Source organism: Engraulis encrasicolus, chromosome 23 (assembly GCF_034702125.1).
Source record: "Engraulis encrasicolus isolate BLACKSEA-1 chromosome 23, IST_EnEncr_1.0, whole genome shotgun sequence".
In the NCBI taxonomy this organism is placed as follows: Eukaryota; Metazoa; Chordata; class Actinopteri; order Clupeiformes; family Engraulidae; genus Engraulis; species Engraulis encrasicolus.
The window spans coordinates 3628767-3656266 of record NC_085879.1 but is presented as its reverse complement, the minus strand read 5'-3'; the positions used below and the strand labels follow the sequence as shown (position 1 = coordinate 3656266).

General features: G+C 41.7%; 2 protein-coding genes across 4 annotated transcripts in view; both read left to right on the top strand.

The window, feature by feature from the left end:
• flt4 (fms related receptor tyrosine kinase 4) overlaps positions 1-27500 on the top strand; it is a 101545-nt gene that overhangs the window by 33511 nt on the left and 40534 nt on the right. For all 3 annotated transcript variants that reach the window (XM_063190250.1, XM_063190249.1, XM_063190248.1), the window contains exons 4-10: positions 2249-2373; positions 3060-3240; positions 4734-4873; positions 5967-6138; positions 6814-6931; positions 7707-7894; positions 10488-10653. In XM_063190250.1, the coding sequence (XP_063046320.1) occupies positions 2249-2373; positions 3060-3240; positions 4734-4873; positions 5967-6138; positions 6814-6931; positions 7707-7894; positions 10488-10653 (1090 nt within the window). The remainder of the gene's footprint in view (positions 1-2248; positions 2374-3059; positions 3241-4733; positions 4874-5966; positions 6139-6813; positions 6932-7706; positions 7895-10487; positions 10654-27500) is intronic.
• On the top strand, positions 17980-19537 carry LOC134440255 (uncharacterized). The gene is made up of 3 exons (XM_063190251.1): positions 17980-18529; positions 18817-18885; positions 19141-19537. Exons 1-3 carry the CDS (start codon positions 18040-18042, stop codon positions 19479-19481), a joined length of 900 nt encoding a protein of 299 aa, XP_063046321.1. The 5' UTR covers positions 17980-18039; the 3' UTR covers positions 19482-19537.

Below are 27500 nucleotides of genomic sequence, written 5' to 3'. Positions count from 1 at the left end.
GACAACGTTCCCCTGGGTTAACCATATGAAACCCACCAGAAACGTGGCACAAAACGAGTTTTTTGAATAATGGGTTCCAGAGTGTGAAAATTGAGTAACGCAGGCGTTTGCGTTGCCATTGTTACAGGCGAAACGGATTTGTTTACATCTGCGTCACAGCCACATGGCCAAAAACAGTGAGGTATCTTCACAATGACCACTAGCTTTGCGCACAACATTAATTCCATGCACAATGGCATCATCAGACAACTGTTTGTGTGGACTGTGGAGACTTTCATTTCTACCACGGTCAATATTTTACGTTTCAAACTGCCCAGTGTGGGTCACTCGTGTTCAAAATCTTAAAAAAAAAAAAAAAAACCTGACAAACACGAAGCAAAGCTTCATATTATCTTTTAACTGCGCACCCAAACAGTTATCAGCAATGCATATTATGTATATGTCACTAGTTGAAACAGGCGTAATGGGCAGAAAGAGAAGCGGTGAGCACGCAGCAGCCTCCAGAGGAGGGAGAAATACCTGCCCGGTATTGGTATTCAACACCTTAGTTTAAACTTCTCAAATAAAAAAAAGCAGCATAAAGCGTACACAATCAACAGATGCCTAAATGGCAATGATTCGCTACTCTAGTCACTCCACAAGCTACACAAGGTGCCACATGCACAAAGCTGGTAGCCTATTTTCCCACGTAGCACTCACTTCAGCATAATGAAAAATAACTATGCGAGGCTGGTTTTGAAAATAAGTCGGCTAGCAGCAAATGCTAGTACACATGTTGGGATAAGAAGTTCCTTTAGTAACTTGACATGCTCCTCCTGCATACAAAACATCATACTTAACTAATGAAAGGAGTAAAGACATCAGACTTACAACTTCGTCAGGGCCAACCAGTTATGTAGACTGTAAACTCCCTGGCGATTGTTCTAATGTCTTCCAAAATATTCCAGAAGTTGCAGCATGTTGCAGCTTATTCTTGTAGGAGCAACTTTGTAACGAAGCATGGTGCTGCTAAGCAGCATGATTCAGCACAGTCTGTTGTTTTATCTAACTTGTCTCTGTGGCATCTAGTAATGTTCAATTATGCAGCTTGCACATTCTGATATTCTGAACCTGCTATGTACGCGCTTGCGGAGAGTAAAGCATAATAAAACCGTCTTTCGCTTTTTACAAAGGGGGGAAATGACGCTATTTTTTTGTTAAACTATCCGTCGCTTAAAATGGACATAACTTCGGAATGGGAGAGGCTAGAAAGTTTTTAGTAATAAAAAGCTAAGATCTTCAGCTTTTAAACAAGCCATGGCATATGTCTGTAGATCGAAAACAAAATTTGCTGGGTCTGTTAAAAAAAAATGAAACTTTCTGGCACTGTCAGAGACTGGTGTAAGGTCCCTACGTGACAGGTCATTTGCATGATAAGAGTATGGGCGATCACGGCCATTAGCGAATACTTTGTTCTCAACAACTTCACATAAAGAAATGTGTATTCTGAAGCAAGACTGTCGTTGTCATCAGGACATGATCTTTTACTGAAACATGCTGTATGGTTGCAACTTAATTGCAACTCGGATTCAAAAAAACCCGCGTTGCGGTGTCATCTGGCCGAGGCTTAGATCAGGCTCAAATACCAACTCAACAATAACCACCAAAGGGCACAACAGCCTCTCTCTCCGTCTCAGGTACCATACAAGGATGTTTAGGTAGTACTTATTGCTTTTTGGAGGACTCAAGACAAAGTACCACTCAAGCCTTCGTCCTTGTAGGCCCAACCCTTGGCCCTGCTACTGCTGTTCTGCCAGCCAATCTTGAATTTACAATTTCAGGAGAATTGAATATCAAAACTCCTTGGAGTATGGAATGCCTCTGTAGCATTATGGTGATCTGTGTGCCATGTCCTTATGACACTGGGACTGCTAGCCCATCTGTCTTGTGTATTTCTAATTATTTGATAAGACCAGTGGTTCCATTTAATTTAAGCATTTAATGTATATGTGTGACAGTGTAATAAAATCCAAGGTCCACATTACACATCTATTTAAATAAATAAACAAATAAGTTAGTCAGTTAGTGAGAAACAGAGCGTTTGTTACGCTCTGTCGTGCCGTGACCCATACAAATGTGGGTCCCTGAAGACCATTGAAGTACTGAAGTGCAGTAGTGCTGTGTAAATACACTGTGTAAAGTAAGTACTGTGGGCATGCCTATGTTTGCTATTTCTTTGTCTTCATACATGAACCTTTTTTTCCTTCAGATGTCAATCAACCCTTTGTCAACCCCTCGACGCAGCTCCAGACGATCCTCTTCAGCAGTTCTATGGCTGATGTTGTGGTGCCCTGCCTGGTCTCCATCCCAGACCTCAATGTGTCCCTATACAGAGTAAGTGTGAGTTCGCTAGCTCATTGTCATTCTCGTTCTCATTTCCTCTGCCAACTAAGGAGGTTATATTTTCGGTCGCGTTGGTTTGTCTGTTGGTCTGTTTGTCTGATTGTGTGTCTGTCTGTCAGCAGGATAACTCGAAAAGTTATACAAGGATTTGGATTAAATTTTGTGTTGGAGTTGTTGGAAATGACAAAAAGTGTTCTATCAAACAGCTTCCTTGAGCGCTGTACAGTAATCAGAAAAAGTAAAATACAATAAAAAAAATATGATAATACTAAATAGCACAAATTTTATAACAAAAATAAAACACAACATACAAATAGAGCATTGGCTGTTTTAGTCATCTATATAATTGAGAGGATTATTCTAACAGAAGGCAGCCATTTATGTACTTCAAAATAATTATATGCAAAAAAATAATTATCCTGTTTCATGTTGTGTCAGACCTAGCCTATTCATAATCACAACACCAAATGCTGAAATGTTGCAATTATAAATTGGCCTGACAAAAATAAGAGCCAGCATTTAACAGTAATTACATTCCAGACAAGGTGTCCGTTTAACCCGCAATCTGCCCTAAACAATACATAAATAATGTCTAATATGGATTTCTTACTGTACATGGATGGACAGTGAATTCCGTCATGATGAGGTGGATTGTCATGGGTGTCTTGTCCTCACAGATCGAGAACGGCTTTCCGGTTCTCATGACGGAAAATGGGATGGTTTGGAACAACAGGCGAGGCTGGGCCGTACCAAGGCACATAGTGGAGAGAATCATGTCTGACCTGTTTGCCTTCTATTGCACTACTGAGGTCCAGAGTCAAGATGTCCACTCTTCCTACTACATTGTGCATGCCACAGGTGAGTGCAAGTCCATGATGGAAAATCACACATCTCCACTTTCGTTCTGCTGGAGAAAATATTGATTGATCATTGCTCGAATCACAGCTTCAAAATGTCTTACAGTGGGTAAATGTTTTTTCCAACACATAGTATATGAGTAACTAATGAAATCGTTAGTCGTAGTGACTAAGTAGTCGGACTGGAGTTGTGAAATATGTTTTTTGTGTGAATTTGAATGTGAGGAAAATATATCAATGCTGAAATAGCCTTCTTTATCTGCTTTTAGTGAAAAATATAATATTCTACCATTGCAGTGTCCAATTCCAACTGTATGTTTAAATTCTTATTCCTAAAAAAGCCAGTGAAATGATTACAATCCTATAGGCCAAGGCACAGTGCAGCATGCAGAGCAGCCGTGTCCTGAAGCTAGAGCGCCATGTGTCCTGAAGACAGATCTTGTCAGAGGACTGTGGACTGAGGTCATTTCTCACTCTCTTAGCAGCATGCATGCTAAACAGGCCAAGAATAACAGGCCACGCCAAAGGAAAAGTGTTTTAGAGGACTGTGTATATGGATGTGGGTGTATGTGGGTGTCAGCATTGATGGTAGAGTGAGTGAGTGAGTGAGTGAGTGAGTGAGTGAGTGAGTGAGTGAGAGAGAGAGAGAGAGAGAGAGAGAGAGAGAGAGAGAGAGAGAGAGAGAGAGAGAAAGTGTGTTTGTGTTTGCGCGTAGGAATGAGTGAAAGTGATCGCTCCCTTATCACCAGGATAGACGATGGAGCATGAAAATAAACATCAATCTCTCTCGCTCCTTTCGAGCAAATATCAGGTTTTATTTGTGTATCTGAGCATGATATTTAGCAGCCATCCCGCCCCTAATGATGGCCAAGGGGAAGATTAAATTACACAATTAAGAAGGCAAACAGCACGGTGGGTGCCATGAGGCCCTCAGCAGCGCAGCGCACATGAAGGACATGTATGATGGAAGTGTGTGTGTGTGTGTGTGTGTGTGTGTGTGTGTGTGTGTGTGTGTGTGTGTGTGTGTGTGTGTGTGTGTGTGTGTGTGTGTGTGTGTGTGCGCGTGTTTGTGTGTGTGTGTGTGTGTGTGTGCGTGTGTGGCAAGATGATTTTATTATTCATGTGTGTGTGCTGTGTGTACATCAAAATGTGTATTGTGTGTGTGTGTGTGTGTGTGTGTTGGGGGGGGGGTGCATTACAAGGGACACCGTTCTGTCTCTGGGTTAGAGAATCGGTGGGTAGTGGGCAGAGTTGTAAATGAAGTCAAAGCATTCAGATGTACAGATGTATTACAACAGTAGTGGTATGATACTCCATGGTTTCAACTTTGTAATATCATACTACTGGTGTTGTAATTCCATATGCAAGAGTACCTCTACCTCCATACACTTTATACAACTCTGGTGGTGGGTGGTAGGTGGCTAAAGTATGGTACAGAAGAAAGTGCTGACTGACTGTGTCACCGTCTCTCCCCCCGTTCCCCCCCACCCGCAGGAAGTAAGGTTTATGATCTCAAGCTGTTTCCTGAGGAGACGGTGCAGCTCATGGTGGGCGAGCCCCTGGTGCTCAACTGCACAGCCATGGTGGAGTTCAACACAGGCGTGGAGTTCCAGTGGAACTACCCCCGAAAACAGGTAGGCCAGGCCACCAAATAAGGGGGGACAGGAAATGCAGACGGACGAACAGGAAGTGGGGGAACCAAAAGTGGGAGAGCAGAGCAGCTTTTTTTTGCAGACGTAGAGGAAAAAGGAGATGAAAGAGGGTTGGAAGGGGGATGTAGGATTGTCAGCATCATGGCTGTTTTTCGGCATGAACAGCTGGAAGACCCCTGTGCTGTACTTCCACTGAACAGTCACATCACCTTTGACGTTTTTATTTGAGTAGAGCCCCACCTCTTGACATGATAGAGTGGGTCAAGCAGACACGCTCACCATTTCCCAATGTCAAGTGTTAGTGGTGTGCATTGGCACTGCCTCACGATTCGATTCGATTACGATTCGGGAGGTAGCGATTCAATTCTATGCGATTCGATTCGATCCGATTCAATTCTACAATGCATTGCAATGCATTACATTTCTACTGAAAGCAAAGCAAATGTTTCATCAGTCATGATGAGGCAATACAAGTAGTCAGATACTGAGCAACAATTTATTGGCTGTTTTCTGTATCAGTCTGTATCAGTCTTGCAATGCTTTGAAGTGCTTTTATTTAATTTAACATTAATTTGCTCCCGAAATATCCACGGAAGTAATTGAAACTTAAAAAATTGCTGCATCGATTCTGGAACTTGCCGCATTGAATTGGATCGTCCATGCCCCGCATTGCATTGCATCGCCGAATCGATTATTGTTGACGCCACTAGCAAGTGTTCTAGCCTTGGTAGTGCATGATATAGTAGACGTCCATATCGAATTACAAAAGTGCTGAAAAGATGTTAGCCTGAATAGCATCATGCTGCAGCAAATACACAGCATTATTAAAATACATCTTTTCAGACATACTACATAGTTCTCTGATAAGTTTCACACTTAAAAGTATTTCGCCCTTTTGGCTCCTACATTTAGAACGTAAATTTACACAAAGCTAGAAGTCCAAAATATTATTTTATTGAATATTTATTTAAATAATATATTATTGTTCATTAAATACAATTTACTGACATAACACTGAGGTTTCTGATCTCCACTGCATCTGTCATTAACCAAGGTCTGTCTGATTCACTTGCAGATGAAAGATATGGTCATTCCCAAAGAAAGCCGCAACTCGCTGACCCAGAACACTGAGGCCACAAGCATCTTCGCCATTGAAATCGTCAATGTTGGGGACACGGGCACTTATGTTTGCACTGCTAAGAGCACAGAGGAGCAGTTGGAGAGATCCACAGTGGTCATTGTGCACGGTAAGTTCTCATTTGGTTTGCATTGTCACTGACTGTTTTTTTTTAAATTCCTTTTTAAATCTGCAGTTATGGCCTGTTTCCATGACGATTTTTTTCAGTTAGTGCAAGTTCAGAAGAAAGCTATCAACATACCGTCAGCTAGTCATATGACAAATATCTGTGATTCAGCGCTGTGAAAGCGTTTTTATAACTTAACCTCAGGGTGTTAATACGTTGTGAAATAGGCAACTGATCTCTTCAGTTATTTTGACAGGTTTGCAGTGTAAGCTCAATGACAAACTTGCAGACTATGGCACTTATGCACAGAGCTCGTTCTGCTACCTAACATATTTTTTCTATGCTATTGATATTACTGTGTGTCTGTGTTTTCGTGCAGGTGTGCGCACTGTGTGTGTGTGTGTGTATGTGTGTGTGTGCTTGTGTGTGTGTGTGTGTGTGTGTGTGTGTGTGTGTGTGTGTGTGTGTGTGTGTGTGTGTGTGTGTGTGTGTGCATGTGTGTGTGTGTGTGTGTGTGTGTGTGTGTGTGTGTGTGTGTGTGTGTGTGTGTGTGTGTGTGTGTGTGTGTGCGTGCGCGCGTGTATGTGTACATATTTGTGTGTGCAGTACAGTATGCACATGTGTTCATATGTCTGTGGTACATATGCACTTGTGTTCATGTGTGGATTTCTGTCTCAGAAAAACCCTTTATCATCTTGGACTACAAGAGTGGGTCAGTGGTGGAAACAACAGTTGGAGACAAGTCGCTCAAGATGTCTGTCAAAGTGTCTGCATTCCCAGAACCAAAGACCCAGTGGTGAGTGTGCTCTCAAGCAGAGGCGGACTTTACATAAGGCAATCCTAGGCAATTACCTAGTGCCCCAGACAAATCTGCCCTCCATAGGGGCCCCTCAACTGTCACCCTAGTCATGATGAACACACAAAAAGTAGCCCCGATATTAATTCGTCACTTATGTAGTGTAATGTAAGATACATTCAAGACAAAACACTAAAATAGCACCCTCTCTCCTTCAATGCCAATTGGTGACGTGTTTAAACTTAGGCTTTTGAGAGGCCTATGTTTATATTTCGACCAGGGCCCCAAAATGGCTAGATCTGCCCCCTGCTCTCAAGTGCGTCAGACATTTCCACCAGGTTACAGGACATGAAGTCACCGTGCATCATGCACATCAGCCACTCTCCCTGATGCTACCTAAATGGAATCCGACAGGCAATTACGGGAGCACATCCGCTTATGCTTTATGGGTTAAATTAAGAGACAAAAAATGAAATGAAAATTTCTTCTGTCTGCTCTCTCGGCTAATGCAAAACCGCAGGCCATTGTGGATTTGTTTGCACAAAATGGCAGCAATCCAGCCATCATCAGGCTATTAGCCGGCGCACAAATGGGAATTTTTTGCCAGGTTCCCAATCTAATTTGATGTTACATTATCGGTGGGGGTGTGAAATTGGATGGGTGGAAATTGATTTCAGGCTCTCCAGGGGTGGAGGGGGATTTGTCTTATCTCTATTATCGTCATCATCATCATCATCATGTTTTTGTTTGTCGTGTTGTGTCTCACTCCGCTCAGGCTGCGAAATGGCAAAGTGATAAACAGCAAGCGGCCAGAGTTCAAGAGGATGCGAGTGCAGCAGAACCAAGTGCTGGAGATCCGAGAGATATGCGAGCAGGACGCCGGGAATTACACCGTGGTGATGACCAACACCTGGAAAAATGAAAGCTTGGAGAAAAGACTCACTCTCAATCTCATTGTCAATGGTAATTAATAACAACTGCCATTACAGCAGCATGGATTAAATAGCATAACCAGTTGTAGACACAGATTCAACAACAGCAAGTGAATAGCCTGTTCACAGGCCGTTCAGTTGATGCTGCCTTGTTAGCACATCTTTGTGATATGATTTAATTGGTTACAAACAATCTACTATACTGATGTAGTGATTCAAACATGGCTTGAATAGTATGCATATAGCATGCTGTAAACACTTGTCTGGTCTGTATTGATTTAAAAGTAATCAAGTGATTAACTGTCAGTAGAAAGAGGCTATATGTACAGTTGCCTTTTCCCAGTAAAGGCCAAACCCAGCTCTCCTACTATTCCCGTGTGATGGCCAGAAAGGTTTCCTTTAACGGCCATGCCATATTGGAAGTCTATTAGCCTGCCAGCATACCAACATACAGTAGAATGAATAATTTGACATCTCTCATCAGAAAAAACTCTAAATTCATGTTTCATGGGAAGCTGTATTTGTAATGAACATTGTCTGGTTTGAGAAATTCACATTGTTTGTGACAGGAACAGTCTTTCATGAAAGGTAGACTCATTTTCATGACCGAGTGCATGGGATGGCTCCTTAGTCCTGTGCACAAGATCACTCTCACACTCGCTTCATTATCAGATCAGAGATACTGTATGAACAATTACTTCTGAGTTCTCAATATTCTACTGAATTAGCTGGATTAATTACACAGGAAACAGCGCATACAGGATCCTGTGCCGCTTGATGTGGTGAAAGCCACATGGTAGGCTACTGTACCTTCCCTTTTAATAATGTGACAGATAGTGAATAGCATTGATATCTAAAACAATGTATATGGAACCAATCTAAAGGTCAAGCCCTTGAAAACACGTTGAGAACTAAAGCAGTATTTTTACTGATTGACATTTGCATTCGCTGCGCAAGCTCCACAAATCAGTATGTGGCAGATCATTTAATGACAATTTAATTATAACCTAAACAAGAAAAAAACACAATTAGAATTATCACAATTAATTATTTCTGTCGTTGAGTTTTTGACATCACTGACATTTATGTGAGTGCACAGTTCAGTAATGAAAATGTTTATTAGAGTCTCCATGTATTCTGTGTTGATTGTTGTACGCCATGTTATTTGCCCTGTGGGTAAAAAATGGGATCATGCTATTCTCCAGTCATGTACCGCAAGTTTTTCTGAAAGCTGTTGGCCTTTGGCATTTTCAAGCACTGCATGCTGTCACATCACAACCACACACTAGTCTGTCATCATGCCTCATTCAGATCGTACAGTGGGATAGAGATGAATGCAAATGCAACTTGTGAAACCTTGTTTAAAAGTTCCAACTTAGAGTGCATGTACCAGATGTAATATTGTGTAGTTAGTTACTGTTGGCCTACCGTCTGTATTATTTAAATCTGAGCACAATTATACTGTTATATTAGTATATATTAGTTTATATATATATATATTAGTTTTACTTAGGAAGCAGGTTACTGTTATGCTACTGATGACTACACAAATGTCCTTTTTAGGTTGAGTTTATACAGCCACACACCCTCCAGTTAGAATTAAATTAACCCTTTCGAAATATCTAATAACCAGCATCTCTAACTGAGCCCAAATGGACATTTTTCAAAAACCAAAAATGTTCAAATTAGAATTTCAAATGAATGGAGAGTGTGGATGAGCACTGTGGATGAGCACAGAATCCCTTTAACCAACGGGTACTCTTGGAATGGTACAAAGTAGAGCAAGCACAGAAAGTTACTCGAGCAATTTAAATAATGGTGCGACCCTGATGGAGTTCTAAAATGTTTCCAGCCTTCCAGCTCTTTTTAGGACATTTTTTATATTTTTTTATAAACCGACTGGGTGCCTGGACCTGGGTTTTTGCTTCTGATTGGTCTACTTAGAATGTATTTGTTTAAATGTTTAATAACGCAATTTGAAGAAAAGAAGAAAAAAAATCTGCACGTTGTTGCTGCTCACTTCACTGTTGCTGCTTATTATGTGTTTGAGTTTTCTGATTGCTGGGGTTTTGGAGCCTTGTGGAGATCTACCAGCTGACCTTATGCTGGCCCCTTTCTCGTCTATATATAGGTTTTTGTTTACAAACATTCGTGCTGTGAGCAGGGGCAAAATGCTAAGCAGGCAACCACGTGAGCTCATTTTTTGATTGTTTACAAACAGTAAACCCATGTATAAATGAATTGTCACTCACAAACACAGACACATATCTAAACTCACATCTGACCAAGACCATGTCAGGTGGAAATTAAGTTATTAAGTAATAAATCGGTGAGCAGCAACAGTGTGTTTATTATTCTTCTTTTCTTACGGTTTATTTTTTGATCCGACAATCGGTGTAATGGGATGTGTGCACATTCTGAACACGACAGAATGAAATTTTCACAATTATAATTTGTATGGTGCACCTTTTGATCCTCTCTGCACCTCTATCTGTATCTTATACAGTGTATCACTTTCTCTCTCTGTCTCTGTCTCTCTCTCTCTCTCTGACTTCAGTTCAATTCAATTCAATTCATTTTTTTCTCTCTCTCTCTGTCTGTCTGTCTGTGGTCTGCTCCTGAAGTGCCTCCTCAGATCCATGAGAAGGAGGTGGCTGCTCCTGACAATCCTTACCCCCACGGCAGCCGGCAAACCCTCACCTGCACCGCGTACGCCGTTCCCCCGGCAACCATCAGCTGGCACTGGAGACCCTGGATGCCCTGCGGCCTGAACAGCACACGACGCAGTCTGTAAGCACGAACACACACACACACACACACACACACACACACACACACACACACACACACACACACACACACACACACACACACACACACACACACACACACACACGTGCACGAACACACACACACACACACACACACACACACACACACACACACACACACACACACACACACACACACACACACACACACACACACGTGCACGAACACACACACACACACACACACACACACACACACACACACACACACACACACACACGTGCAAAAACACACACACACACACACACACACACACACACACACACACACACACACACACACACACACACACACACACACACACACACACACACACACACACACTCCCCCTTTATGATATCGTATGTGAATAACAACACACACACACACACACACACACACACACACACACACACACACACACACACACACACACACACACACACACACACACACACACACACTTTGTACAGAACATTTATTTCTGTCTCCCATTTGAGCACTAAGAGCATTAAGACATCATGAGCCTTTAGTGTTCTGCCATTCATCGAATGGGAATAATGAACAGTTATGAGTAAACATTTATATGATTGGCTTCCAGACAGGGCTGAACACCTCTGCCACACAGCCAAAATGAATGAATTATACTGAGAAAAATTAGTGTTATTATGTTGCGGTGCATTGTGAATTGGTGACAGGCAGGCACATTATTTTATTGTTATTTTATACGACAGTGTCGTGTCATTTGTTTGTTTTTGCCAGGCAGAAATGCACAATGTCTAGCCAAGCTCTGTACTGAGTCCTAATGTAAAAATAAATGTGTCGGTGACTGAGACAGACCTAGTCTGTAGGCTAGTCAGTTTGTGGTGGCATTACTCATTGGGATAAAGCTGAACTTGTATTGATTTTTTTTTACGAAGTAAATAAATATAAATCGCTTGCATAAAAAAGTGATCTGAGAAAAAAGGCTAGACGAAGGCATTGAATGGATGACGATGGATATTGCACTTTTTAAAGTAAAATAGACTAGAGTAGAGTAGAAATACCTGATTGGTTTATTGTTATTAACACTGCATCCCTACCAGACATACTGTACATTATGATTAATTAAGTAATTCAAGACCAACTCTTTTGAACCTTGCACTGCACAAAACTTTTCTCACCTTCAAACTAGGAAAATCTTTTTTTGTTTCAGGACCGCCTCCGAAGCAATTTACATGGTTGTCAATAGACAATATTCTGATTGTGAAAAAAAAGATCCCTTTGTCTGCTGGGAGAGCCAGCATGCTGACTAAATAATTAGGCTTTCATCCTCCTGAAATAGATTTTCATTATGGCTTAGGCAAAGATCACTGGTGAGGTACAACCAGCTAAAAACAGTCTTTAGGAAAGGAATTGCACACTTTGAATGCCTGAAAACTTTATACAAAGTATATCTTATAGTGTCCTTGAGTGTCTTGAAAGGCGCTTATAAATAAAATGAATAACCAAGGACATGTGAGATAGAGTTTAGAGTTGGATGGTCCAGTCTTGCTATAGCATACCAGTGTATCTGTCTTCTATAGAATAGCAGATTAACAAGACCAAAATGTTACGTGTATATGTCCATGGGTTAGGGTTAGGGTTAGGGTTAATGAAGATGCTTTCTGACTATTGCCGAGGTACTACCAGCTAAAAACATTCGTTAAAGAAAGGAATTGCACACTTTGAGTGCCAGAACCCTTTATACAAAGTATAGCTTTGTATAGTGTCCTTGAGTGTCTTGAAAGTATATCTTTTTATATAGTGTCCTTGGTTATCATTATTATAACCAAGGACACATTGAGATACTTACTTCAAGGTTTTTAATGGTTGAAAATAGCTTTCTCTTGAACCAATATGATTAAAAAAATGAAGGTCAATATGTTACAGGCTGACAGTTTTTTTCCTCAAACCAACTCATTATCATGGTTTGACATAACTATTTCGATTTTATACTAGAACATTACAGATTTCATTTTAAAAGGTTGCGGTCCTCACATCACATACAGTATAATTTCAAGTTATAATTGGCTGCGCTTGAACTAATGCTGACAAGGAACTGTATCGTCTCACTCTCATTATAGCAGTGTAATCTTTCCACCATAGCTTTGCAGTCACCATGCAGTGCAACTCTGCTTACAGTATGAAAGGATATAAGATGCACATGCAGACGTACACACACACAGAGACACAAGCATGCATGCACGCACGCACACGCGATTAATGACACATGCGCTTTCCCACCTGCTGCGATAAATGTTCTGGGATTGCACTAAACAGATTGCACCACAATCTCATCAACACATAGCCACATACCGTACAGTAGCTTAGAGTTTTGAGATCTAAATACTCTTGGAAGTTAATACACTCTGATAGTTTTGTCATTTTGAAGTGTAATGCATGCGGAGGAAGAGAAGCCAAAGGAGTGCGACGAAATAAAGCTACCAACCTGGTCTACCCCAAGTAGCCTACTCTCCATGCTTAGCAAGTAGTCTCTATGCATACAGTAGAATTCCAGAGATCTCCTTCACAGGTAGCATGCTAACTGTTTACAGTGGGACCAAAGAAAGTGGATGTAACCAAGAAGCGTCATTTTGTTTCCTTTCCGGTATCCACTTTATGTCGGGTGAACGCCCCTTTAGGAGACCTTCGGTTAGGAGACCTTCGGAGTCCTGAGGTTGAGAATCAATGAAGTCCCCTTAGCGCTGTAGATGGCGGTAGCGCACGTCTTGCGCAAACACCTCAAAAAGAGAAGAAGAAGTAGGGGACAACGCCCCCTTAGGAGACCCAACTTGAGCACACACTTTTGCATTGAGTGGGCGTGGTTTGCGATATCTTTGTTTGATTCAGTATTTTTGGTGGGACTGTCCAGCCTTGCCATAGCCTACCAGTTTCTGTATCAGACTTCCACAGAATAACAGAGTAGCAAGACCAAACTGTTATGTATCTAGGGTCTAAAAAGGCTTTCTGATTGTGGTTAGTAAATATTGTTTTTTATTTAGTAAATATCCATGGAAAGATCACATTTGGCAATAGGCAGCATAGTTTCAATGAGCTGCATAGTTGCAATACCTACTCTGGCCATAATCCTACACAGTGCACCTTTAAAAATGATTGACAGCATTTCCACATAATAAACAACACAACCACGAGAGAGCTCACAAGGAAACACTCAGGAGGGCAGATTTGTTTAGCTTCAAAATTCTATTAGGGGAAAATGAGCTTAAGAACTTTTAATGAGGAGATGTAATTACTGTTGAACCTTCTTGGTAATTGTTGGAACATTTTTAACCACCCTTTCTTACTTACAGTAATTAGACTGTGTTGTCTTGGTCTTTTCATGGTTATGCATTACCAGATGACAGTGAATTCATGTCCTGATAAAATGTATGGTAAATGATTATACTGTAACTGGTTGAAGCAAAATTCATACAATTCATACATCTTCTGTTCTTTGAGAGTGTCTGGCACAGAGAGAGAGAGAGAGAGAGAGAGAGAGAGAGAGAGAGAGAGAGAGAGAGAATGAGAGAGACTGTGTGTGTGTGTGTGTGGGGGGGTGCCTGTGTGTGTGTGTGTGTGTGTGTGTGTGTGTGTGTGTCTGTGTCTGTGTCTGTGTGTGTGTGTGTGTGTGTGTGTGTGTGTGTGTGTGTGTGTGTGTGTTTTCACAGTATGGGGACCCTCTAGTTCATTGCAAGTTCAGGGTTGATACTCTTTGTCCCTTTTGGCAGGTGGCCAGAGCTGTGGCTTTGTCAAGCTGTGTGTCACAACTTTACCCTCAGTTTTCAAGGGACATTTCTTTAGAGTTTATTTATTTTTTCACCAGTAGTAAAAGCTCACAGCAGGAGGCTGAGCAGACGGACCTCTTCCCCACTGACTGATGCTCGGGATGGGCTGTCAGCGAGAAGACAGTGGGGCATCGCATGGGGCTATGGCTGTGGTATTTATAGGCTGAGATGTGTGGATGTCAGTGTGTGTGTTTGTGTGCGTGAAGCCATAAATGTGCATAAATGTGTGTGTGTGTGTGTGTGTGTACCTGCCTGGCTGTGTGTGTGAATGAGGGTTGATTGTGTGTGTGTGTGTGTGCGTGCGTGCGTGCGTGCGTGCGTGCGCGCGCGTGTGTGTGGAGGAGGGAGGGTTGTGTTGTCCCAACAACAGGAAGATCAGAGGAAGGAGAGGTGATAGAGGGCACGACAGCATCCTCTGGCCCTGAACAAGGAGGACAAGGACGGAGAGAGAGAGAGAGAGAGAGAGAGAGAGAGAGAGAGAGAGAGAGAGAGAGAGAGAGAAACAGAGAGAGAAACAGAGAGGAGGCAGGGAGAGGGGAGTGATGGGAGAGAGGAAGTGGTGGCATGAGGAGAGGGAAAGAAACCGAAAGAGAGACAGACAGAGAGAGAGGGACAGAGAGGAAAGGAAAGAGGGACCCACTAGCACAAAAGTGAGATAATCAGTCAGAAAAATCTATTTCCCTTTCTCTTTTGCTTCCTTCCCATGCTGAGACAAAGGACGTGCCCACCCTCCAGTCCACACACACCCACACACACACACACACACACCCAGGCACCCAGAGGCTTCTCTCTCTCTCTCTCTCTCTCTCTCTCTCTCTCTCTCTCTCTCTCTCTCTCTCTCTCTCTCTCTCTCTCTTTCTCTCTTTCTCCAAGTTGCCCTCCTCTCTCTCTTGGGGGCTGAGTGTAGTGCAGAGCGGAGCGCCTGTTGGTGGTATGATGGTGGCGCCGTGGCGGTGGCGGTGAGGTCTGAGAGCTGCCGTCTCCTGCCTGGGGCATCCTCCAGGACCCATCTGCACAAACCCACTTACCCGCCCACGCAGATGCGCACAAGCAAACACACATAGACACACACATACTGACGCATGCACGCACATGCACACACAAACGCACGCACGCATGCAAGCACGCACACACACACACACACAATGATAGATAAGGCACTTAAAGCCTTCAGCAGCACACTCAGTCACCCACACACCCACACCTCACTCAAACACACGCAGGCACAAGATCACAGGTTTGCTCAAGCATCCATACAAACCCTCACACGTTTACTTATACACACATACAGGCATGCATGCATATATGCATACAAATCATCACATGTTTGTGCGTGCACACACACGCACATGCACATACACACAGACACGCACGTGTGTACACACACGCACGCACGCACACACACACACACACACACATGCACACACACACGCACACACAGGCACAGACACACACAGACAGAGACATACACATGCACGCATGCACACACACTGACTATCAGGTAGGTCACAGAAGCATGTGGTTGTGCTTGGATGCACACAAACACACAATCGAGCATAAACATAAGCGCTTATAGGCTCTGCTACCAGCCTTCTGGGTCACACCCAATTGCATATCATCACAGTCAGACTCCCTCCCACTAAGGTACAAAACTGCATGATCACGACACCAAGTCGAAAGAGAGAAGAGAATGGATGTCATGACACAAATAATCTCATTGGAATAAAGCACACAGGCATGCATTGCACATTTGGCATAACGTTTGTTGACAGTACACAAAAGCAAAATGGAACAGAAGATAGAAAGCATAACGCGCCTTGACACTTAATCTAACAACACGCAATCGCTTGAGCTCTTTCATGGTGTGTGCACTACCAAGCAAATTGCAAAGGGAAAAGATATGAAACTTGCAAAATGATTATATGGACTGTACAGACTGTACATTTACCTTATATAATGTGTGTAGACAAAGTCCCTCCACTTGGCTGCCATCTTGCTGACGCCTCAGGGCAGCTATTTCTGATTAGAAAGACCAGGGCATCACAGAATGATTGGGGAAACTTGGGTTACACACTGTGGGACAACTTCGCGATGCACAAATGATTGCGATTTCAACCATAGAATCGCAATAAAATCAATAGGCTATCTAGGATTGACCATATACAGTTCAAGTATTTGACAGTAACACTGTAGCATTGTTTTTCTTACTGCTAATTTTGAACTGTGCATGTGCAGCACTTCACAACAATATGTTCTGCTTTGCGACCTGTAGGATCAAGTGGCGCAGATTCCACAGACCAACAGGATTGCGAAGGCATACCATTTTGATTTTAGCAGTCGTAAAAGATTGAGCATCAATGCGGCAGAATTATTTGGTCAATGACAGTGCATCTTGGCAGGCATTTAGCTCTTGTTCATTTCTATGGCAACTTTCAAGTGTTTCATCCCAGATACCCAGGGAAAAGGAGAAAATGATTAGCCCGTCGTTGTCCAGTTAGGTCGTTGTCCAGTTAATCTAAATAGGATGATTTATGGAGTTTACACAAAAAAATTGGATTTGTGTGTGTGTGTGTGTGTGTGTGTGTGTGTGTGTGTGTGTGTGTGTGTGTGTGTGTGTGTGTGTGTGTGTGTGTGTGTGTGTGTGTGTGTGTGTGTGTGTGTGTGTGTGTGTCACTCAATGGCTTAGGCCCTAAATATATTGTTAATATGCTTCAGCAATATCATCCTTATAGATGTCTTAGGTCTTCAGAATCTCCTGTACTGGTTGTGCCACGGGTCAGGTCTAAACAGGGTGAATGGCATTTAGTCATTATGCTGCAAAATGCTGGAACCAACTCCCTGTCCAAATTAGAACTGCCCCAACAGTATCTTCTTTAAAAGAAAGCTAAAAACTTGTTTGTCTCTTTTCTCTACATTGAATGACATTTATGTAGGCCCTATGATAATGTGCTATATAAATGTATTTGACTGATTGATTGATTTATTGAGTTGATTGATTGAGATGGTGTTTGTGTGTGTGTGTGTGTGTGTGTGTGTGTGTGTGTGTGTGTGTGTGTGTGTGTGTGTGTGTGTGTGTGTGTGTGTGTGTGTGTGTGTGTGTGTGTGTGCGTGCGCGCGCGCGCCCGTGCGTGATCATGTTATTTAATGATTATTATTGAGAAAGAGTCAGTAAATGCAAGTGGTGTGCTTTTTTCTCAAAGGGAAACCCCATTATAGCCCCATTTAAGAAGCCCCATTTAGACCATTATAATTGAAAAAAAAAAATGCTGTTAAAATAATTAAGGTACATTTTAATTTGTTTGTAACTTAATAAATAGCCCTCCATGAATAGTAGGGGAAAACCAATGGTCAAAAACTGCCAAAAATGAGCACAGCATGAACATTTTAAAAGGCTTTGTTCCTGAGATGCAAACCAACACCTTCATTGCCATGACAATATCCCATAGAATGTTTACTTTAGAACTCCAGAATAGAATTTTCAAACTAGAATCTTCAGTAATTTAGCAAAGATCAGCTCAGTCTGACTTGAGACACCAAAGAGAACAGCTGCTTTTTAACCATGAGACTTCGAGATTTTTTCTGTTGCTGCCTACCTGCTCCTGGAGAGAACATTGATGATGATCAGAGATCAAGGGACACTAAGGTAGACAACAGCAACAAGAAGAAATCCGGCAGAGGAATTTGGAAGAGACTGGCTAACCCAAGCAAGAAAAAACTAAGAAAAGAGGCCAAGCAACTGAGAAATCAAATGGCCGATAGAAAGAGGAAGGAGGTCCATGTGATGGATATTATTTCTGAGTATGAAGAAGAACCTGTGAAGCCCCCACGTCCACGTCCAGTGAAGTGGGAGACTCTTTATGAGAATGTGGAGGACATCAGGATTGAGAACGTGGTCTTCCACAAGGCCTGGGTCCATGCTACCCAGCACAGCCAGGATGTTGTCAGCCCAGAAGAACATGTGGGGATGCCTGAGGAAGACACAGCCCGGGTCAAGGCTGAGATTCCACTCAGTATTGGCCTGCTGGAGTCCGTCTATGCCAACTTGTCCTGTAAGTACTATGCCATCCATGTCCACAAGTTGCTCTAGCTTTTCCTCCTACTCACTATCCACATAATATTTTCTTAACTATCATTGTTACCTTTCAATTATTTACAGTTGACTTTGATTTCTATTTGAGTCTGGAATACTACAAACTGATTACTTTACTTAAGATAAGATTAGATTAGATAAAAAGTTATTGTCTGTTACACATGAAACAAAAAAAAAGATTTCTAACGTGGCTCCATTCATTGTCACAGACATTAAACAATACATTTTCAATATTTGTTTTAACAGCTGGCATTGACATGGATCTACTGCGTCTCCTGGAGCAACTCTCCAAGGATTTGTCCAAAGGAGATAGCAGTAAGTTTTAACACTAAAAACAAAAGAATTGAATAGGACATTCAAAACTATTTCTGATTTGATTTCATAAAATTATTTTAAGTTATAGGCCTTTTTTTGGTAAACACATTGAATGAAGATTACGTATGAAAATGTGCTATTGTATATAAATACATTTGGATGTATTATAATGCTATATCAGTAGGCCTAGATAATAAATAGATCCATAGATTTGGCTGACTGATTGAATGGATGTCCTCTCCCTTCCTTCGCCAGGCGGAGGTGATCAGCCTTCCCAGGCCAGTGAGAGCCCTGTGCTGGTCCCCAACGCTGGAGACCGAGAGCTGGCGCAGGAGCATCTGACCATCCATGAGGAGGATGAGAAAGAGAAGGAGAAGGAGGATGACAAGGAGAAGGAGAAGGAGAAGGAGAAGGAGGGCGTTCTCTTGGAGGAGGAGAGGAGGCTACAGCTGATGACTTGGTTCCAACAAGGAGGACTGGCTATTTTCAATACAGTAACAGCAGCGGCAGCCCAGATGAAACATGTTGTGGCACTATTGCTTAGCAATTTTTTTGTGCCAATTATGCAGAAACTGAATTCGTTCATCAATATTTAATAATACCATTGATTCAGTGCACTAGTCAAATATTATATTTTTATATTTTAAAAATAGCAACATTGATATTAAATATTTTAATTATAATAAATTTTATGAATAATCTATAATTTTCTTGCTTGCTCTTTTTCATGTATTAGTGTATGGAAACTGTTAAACCATACACCTTGAGCGAGGAGTATTTACATTTACATAACAATTTACAAATCATCAACTTACAGCACAACCCAGGGCGCAGTTTCCTTGTGTAGCAGTCTCATGGCACACCACACACATACACGCACACTCACACGCACACGCACGCGCACACACACACACACAACCACTACCACTACCACTACCACTACATCTGTCAGTTCAATGCCAACAATGTGTGTAAAAAGCATTGACAAGGCGAAAGGCAATATATCAAATGTCAATAACAATACATCAAGTAATCAAAAAGTTTCCAAACTATTCACATTACATTACTCAGATTGAGTAATTTAATGGATTGTTACAAACTACATTTTGAGTTATTAAAAGTAACATTCCCAACACTGGTGACAAGTGAGGGCCTGTAGGGTGACTGTGCAGGGTGTCTCCTAAATGCAGATCACGTATAATGACTCCATACGACTACAGGTACAGACATTCAAGACACATAAAATAATAACCAAACACAGACACAGACATGGCCATCCAAACAACAGCTACACCAACCATATTATTTATATGCTTATACCATAATGTCCTCTGCCCCTGTAGTATTGCACACAGAATAGGCTATATGTTATAATTACCCTGCTGGCCATTAATATTTAATTGTGTATGCTAGCTTTCTGAGACACAACTTTCCTAATAGGCTGTTAACTAATTGGCACAGATTCTCTGAGAGTTTCTCCCCCTTCTTCCATTGCAAATTGTTTAACTGGTTGGAAATGCATGGACTGCAAGCATGGAGATTCAGTTTCAGCACCCCCCACATTCTGTATTTTCTATTGGATTGAGGTCTGGACTCTGTGTGGGCCATTCGTTTCAGTATCCTTGAGGAACATTTGGACTAATATGCATGTATGCTTTGGTTTATTATCTTGTTATGATATTCAGTGAAGCTTAAACTATTCTATTTCAAACTTCTAACACAGTCTTCTTATTTACGGTGCCATACACAATGCCATGCCTGACCTATTGAGGATGTATCAATCCTATTGCGAATGTGGCAAGAGCTGAAAATGAATATCCATGTTCAATATAGGCCTACTGTACAAAGCGGATTCCAAAAAAGTTGGGACACTTTGTATTTTGTGAATAAAATAAAAATGCTGGCATTTTCAAAACATTCAATATGTTAACAAGGTAGAACATGATATACAGACAACAAATCAGTTGTTAAAGTCAAGCAGAATTATTGTTTTGAGTTAATTATGTGATCATTTAAAATTTCACCCTTTCAACAAATCCCAAAAAAGTTGGGACAAGGCCAATACAATGCTTTTTATATTGGATAAGACCAGTGTTTAAATTGGCTTTTGGGAGGTGGGGGAGCCCTTCACTCGCGGTCAAAATAGCTTTAAAAAAAAAAAAAAAAAAAAAAAAAACATCGCCCCATCAGCCAAATACATGTATTCTATGAAGTTATTGCCCATAATTAATATCATACATAAATCAATGTATTACTCAGTTATGAGAAAAACAGCAAGGTACCCTCATTACCTCTTCACTGTATTAGGTTGCTAAAAAATAGGAACAGTTAGACCAGTAGGCTATCACACCTGATGCATTTATGTAGCCTACTTTTTAATATTCTCTCCTGTCAGTTGGCAACAGTATGCTATTGGACTGTCAGTACAGGGGCAAAACAGTTTTAATTCTGACCACCATCACTGCACCATCAAGCTACAAAGGTGTAGACCTAAGACTATTATTATTGTTACCCTTATTATTATTATTTCTATCATTATAAGACTCATATTATTGATGTGAATAACAATTTGTTTTAAAAGATCATATGATTGATTTTAATTCTCCTAATTTATTTCTTTAATTCTTTAATTCTCTTAATAATGTCATGGGTTTAGCATGCATATATTAGCACGTTTTATGCCTAATAAGTAACAAAGTTAAAAGAATCAAAATGCATGCTTAGGCTATGCTGTTCTATTACAGTGCGTGAAAGTGTGCACTGTCACTTTAAATCAGGCGGAGTCTGTAGACAGAGAATCTTCTCACTCGGACACGTCTTTTCTTTACAGATTGCCCCTTTGGCTGACTGATTATATGGGCGCTCTTATTTCAGTAGTTTAGTTAGTTCAGCTATCTCGCTCCGTGCATATGTTTTAATTACACTTCAGTCGCATTAAGTAAATGATTTTTTTGCAAAGCAATAACTTTGGCAAAAGGCGGCAATAGATTGCTGCAATTCTAGCGCGAGAGAGACGGTGCACTGCTCTACACGCAAAGCTAGGATGGACACGCAGGAATCCCTGTCATTTACTGTCTAAAAACTTTTAATACGTTCCTGGCATGTTTAAGCCCACATAAAAGTAACCTGCAACCAAATGGCTACACATTCTGACAGAACAATGGACGGAAATCCCATGTTGATTTCCCCCCATTAACAAACTGCTGTTAAAGTAGGCAGACACTACGCCAGGGGTCCCCAAACTTTTTTCTCTGGGGGCCACATTATCGTTCCTGACTGTGTTGAGGGGCCGGGATCAATCATATGGGCTGTATACTCGGCCACGGCCAGTTATAGCCATAATTTCAAGCACAATATAGTTCATCATTACAAGTGATTTACAAAAGAAGTGAGTTCTTCACGTTTTTCCAATTTGAAATACCACAGGTATTCCTTTTATTTTCTAATAACAACCATGTAAAAATAGCAGGGAAAGGTTAGAAAAATATGGTGATTGAGTTTATGAGTGATACAAGAGAAAGGGAAGGCCTGTTTAACTTTCAGTGAGATGAGAAACTATCAAGACAAGAAACTTCTGGTCATTCACACTAGGTTAGTGAAAATTACAAACTGTAGGAAGGCCTATTGATAAGTTATAATTAAGTGCATCATACAGGTCAAATAAACTGAATGCATTGAAAAACAATTAAATTACAGAAAGAGCAACAACAAACAGAACTTCATTGCTCTATAATAGCTCACATGTAGATCATTAAATCAATTTGACCAATAATAATATATAAAACAAAGTTTGCCATGACCATTATATCAACAAACCTAAAACAGTGATTTATAACCCTTTGAAATAGGAGATTGAGATGAGGGGCAGTGCAGAGAGAGAGAGAGAGAGAGAGAGAGAGATGCTGAGAGAGATGCTGAGAGAGAGAGAGAGAGAGAGAGAGAGAGAGAGAGAGAGAGAGAGAGAGAGAGAGATGCTGAGAGAGAGAGAGAGAGAGAGAGAGAGAGAGAGAGATGCTGAGAGAGAGAGAGAGAGAGAGAGAGATGCTGAGAGAAGAGAGGAGATGAGAGACAGAGCAATATGCACTCGGAAGAGAGTAACAGAATAACAGAGTAACAGAAGTCAGCAATATGTGCAGTGAATTTGTACTTGCTGTAACCAAGGTGGGATGAAGGATGGATGGGCAGGTAAGTGATGGGCAGTGATCTTTGAGGTCAGCAGTTGCAGTCCCCTCTCCTGCTGCCTGGAAACCTGGCATAAAGGGATGAGATTGGACACATTCAGTTGAATCATAATTCTAGACATGCTGCCTGTTGTTCCTTGATGTGATTTTACAAATAGGCCACAGAGTAGCATTATTCATTAACATGCAATGAAAACAATAATATTTCATCAAAAAGCATAGTCCGTGTTTATATGCATGTTTACAGCCACATAACATTGTAATAGTTAAAATCAGTATATTTACCTATCAGTGTGAACTGTGTGCCTGCTTCTGGCTGGCGAGAAGTCCGATGTCTGGGTGTAGCCTAGTGGTTGCCAGTCTCAAAGTTTGATGCAAATGTTCATCTGAGAGTCTGTTCCTCGTTGGATTTTTTATTTGCTTCATGCGGGAAAACGTCTGCTCACACGTGTAGGTGCTGCCAAATACGGTGCACATCCGCATGTTGTTTGATGTTTGGGTATGTGCACTCTGGTAGAGCAGCATAGAACTCAAGTAGGCTGTCGGGCTTGAATGCGTCTTTAAGGACATCACAATTCTGCAGCTCGGCTAGTTCAAACTGAAGAGAGGGACGTGCGTCGTCTATGTCAGCAGCAAACGGGTTCTGGAACAGACGTTTGTCTTTGTTGTTGACATGAAGCTCGCGGAAGCGCACACTGAACTCTCGCTGCAGCATCTCCAGGGCATCCTTGCACTTCGCGACAGGGAAAGGGGCAGCTGGTTTCTCGGCGCAGTACATTTGGGTGGCAGGGAAATGTGTGAAGTCCAGCTTTTGGACCTGTCGCAGAAGGAGCTGCAGTTTGACCTCGAATGCTTTTATGTGGGAATACATGTCACTGATGAGATTCCCTTTGCCTTGGAGCTGTAGGTTGAGGTGGTTCAACACTTCAGTCACATCAGTTAAAAACGCGAGGTCCCATTTCCACCCCGGGTCCGTCAGCTCCTGTACCGTTTCACCTTACTGGAGGAAGGTATTAATTTCGGGCAGCAGGTCGTAGAAACGGCGCAATACTTTGCCTCGACTTAGCCATCGGATTTCGGTGTAGTACAGCACATCCTGGTAGGCAGACCCCAACTCGGAGAGAAAGGCCTGGAACTGCCTGTGTTTCAGCCCATTTTTCCGGATGTAGTTGACACACTGCACGACCACCTTCATCACAGACGCCCACTTCAACACTTTGCAGCACAGCGCTTGCTGGTGGATCAAGCAGTGAACTTGAATCGGTGGAGCGAGACCTCGCTCCTCGAACTCGCCGTTCAAGCGCCCTACTAGCCCCCTTGTCGATCCGACCATGCAAGGCGAACCAACTGTTCTAACACTGGCAAACTTAGTCCATTGCAGACCAAGCTCGTCCATTGTTTTGCAAACTTCGGCGAATATGTTTTCACCCGTTGTTGTCCCTTTTAAACTGTTCAGAGATGCTAGCTCCTCTGATACCTCAAAACGCGCGTTAACACCACGGATAAAAATCAAGAGCTGTGCCGTGTCCTGCACGTCATTACTCTCATCCATGGCTAAAGCAAAAAAACAAAATCTTTCGCTTTCTCTCTGAGTTGGTCAAGGACGTTTTCCCCCATCTCCTCAATTCGCCTAGTCATGCTTTGTGCCGAGAGACTCACCCCTCTGAAGGTATCCGTCTTCTCGGGGCACACTTCCTCAGACACAGCCAGCATCATAGCCTTCCCGAATTCACCGTCCGTGAACGGCTTGCCGTGAATAGCCAGTAGGTTAGCTGCTTTGTAGCTGTCTCGGACAGCAGCCAGGTTGGCCCGTGATTGACGGAGCAGGGCATCCTGCTGAGCTGCTAGCCCACCTTTCAGTCGCCGAACTTTGTCATCTCTCGCTGCCCCTTTCAAGCTAGCATACTCCTTGTGACGGGTTTCGTGATGGCGGCGAATGTTGTATTCTTTAAACACGGACACGTTTTCTTTAGGCTACATATAATACAAATGGCACGATCCTTCCATGGAACAAAAAAATAATCCTTGGTCCATTGTTCATTAAAAACCCGACACTCGCGATCAATCTTCCTCACTTTACTGCACGCCATTGCACTGTGCTGTTCAACTGCTGCTATTCTCTGCGCATGACTTCCTCGATCAGTGAGGTGGCAGAAATTCGGTCATAACGATAAATCAAAAAAAAAAATAATACATGCAATTATATAAATATAAATGGTTAATACAAATATTTTAGTGTTATCTAAAACCAAATAAAATAAAATATATAAAATACATTTTTTTTTTTTTTTAAATTTTAATTTTTGCAACTAGCTGCTCAGAGGTGGAGGGCCGGTCAAAGAGGCGTGGCGGGCCGTATCCGGCCCGCGGGCCTTAGTTTGGGAACCCATGCACTACGCTATTCTGCATGACTGTTTGGTTAACTTTGCCTGAAAGCTAGCCGATATCTAATGAAATGACAGCTTACCTCCGTTTTGTAAAAGGCATTGTATCTAGCCTACTAACTTTGCACATTGAACATGAAGGCATGGGGGACAGGCTTGAAGTAGTGACAACTCGAAGCGGAGTAATTCTAGCTGTGAGAGAGAGCAAGCGCTCCGGACCGCTCAACTGTTACAAAGTTGCAACGTTGCTACAAACTCAAATTGTGGTGTCTCGCAGCGCATGTGCAGAATGCAGATGCATAATAACTGAAATAATGCGGGAGTCCCTTAATCTTATTTTATGTTGCTATCATTATAAAACTTTCATAAAAAATATTATATTTCAAGAAGAGGAAAATATATGAACTGTGAAAACACTGAGGGTGGGGCAGCAGGAGCGCAGCTCCGTTTGGCTGTCCCTCCGAGGTGAGGAGGCGGAGCTGCGCTCCGCAGGGCTCCGCCCCAATTTAAACCCTGGATAAGACTAAACACAACACAAGGGATGAGACTGAACAGTTAAATACTTTGACTGATGGCATAATTGTATTCAAAAATTAAATATTCTGATGTGCGAGACATGATTTCAGCAGCTCAACTGATAGGTGTTTTCTTCAACTTGTTTACCTTTTTGTTATGCTTAATATGTGGCATATCCTGGCTGCAAGAAAACAATTTTGTGTCCTGTTTACTCTTATGATGGAACCACACTGTTGGAACATAGAAGAGATTGAAATTTGCCACCGTTATGGGGCAATATCTAAAGGCGGTGCTCCAAAATATAATGCCTTGGTAGCTATGTTTGCTTTTTAAAGTCTGTATGTATCATCGAACATTCATTTTAATGCTCTACATGAGTAAGAAGACCCTAACCAAGTCACCTCTGGACCCCCTTACCATCATATATGCTGTCTTTCAGACTGACCACTAAATCGAGCTGAAGTATTCATTTTATATATAACCTGGAGGGTGCATGACTCCATAATTTTCAAAAAGGATTAAATATTTTCCATTCTGTAATCGGAGGACAGTTTCACATGTCTCCTAGGTCCATAGAATGAGCTTTTCCGCATGCAACACTGTTTAATGTCTGCATCATGTGCATTAATCAAGTGTTGTGTTTATGGTCATTTTTTCGAGAGCTGTCATTGTTGGAGTGTCATAGTTTGCTTATTGACCACGAGTATGTCATGATCTCATAACTCGTGCAATGATTACACAGAACTCTATATTACGGAAATAGGCCTTATATGCCTGCAATTTTGATAATTCAATCTTTCTGTGTAATAGATAAGTAATTAGTCCCTCAAAATCTTCGCTGCTGAGTGCCACAGCCTCTATGTGATGGTATTTTATTTGTGCATTCATGTTGGCAGTCAATATAGTTCCTTTTAAAATATTCTTCCTTGTGTAATTTTTAGAATTATCCAACTATTACCACATGTTTTGGCCCTATCCCAACTTTTTTGAGATTTGTTGCATGGGTCAAATTTTAAATGATCACATAATTACCTCAAAACAATAATTCTGCTCGACTTTAACAACTGACATGTTGTCTGTACATAATGCTCTACCTTATTAACATATTAGATGTTTTGAAAATGCCAGCATTTTGATTTTATTCACAGAATACAAAGTGTCCCAACTTTTTTGGAATCCGCTTTTGTACATGTAATTCGAATCAGACAGAGCAATTTTGCAATGGAGGAATGGGCCAAAATCCCTTGAGGACCTGCACCAACCTAGTTAATAAGTAATCAAAGAGGATGTTGTCAGTTTTGGTGTAGAACAGGACTTGAATTCACTGTTAATGGCCAGAGGGCTAACCATTTGGTCCATGTCATTTTTGCACCTTTTTGCTTTCTTAGTTATAACAATACTCTCTTGAAATGTATTGTACATTGCCTTCATAGTGTATTTTTATTCAGAATAACAAAATGGAATAACATAATAGTCATTGCCATGAAGACACTAGAGAGAGTTGTGTCGTGAGCTGAGAATTATAAGGTTCTAT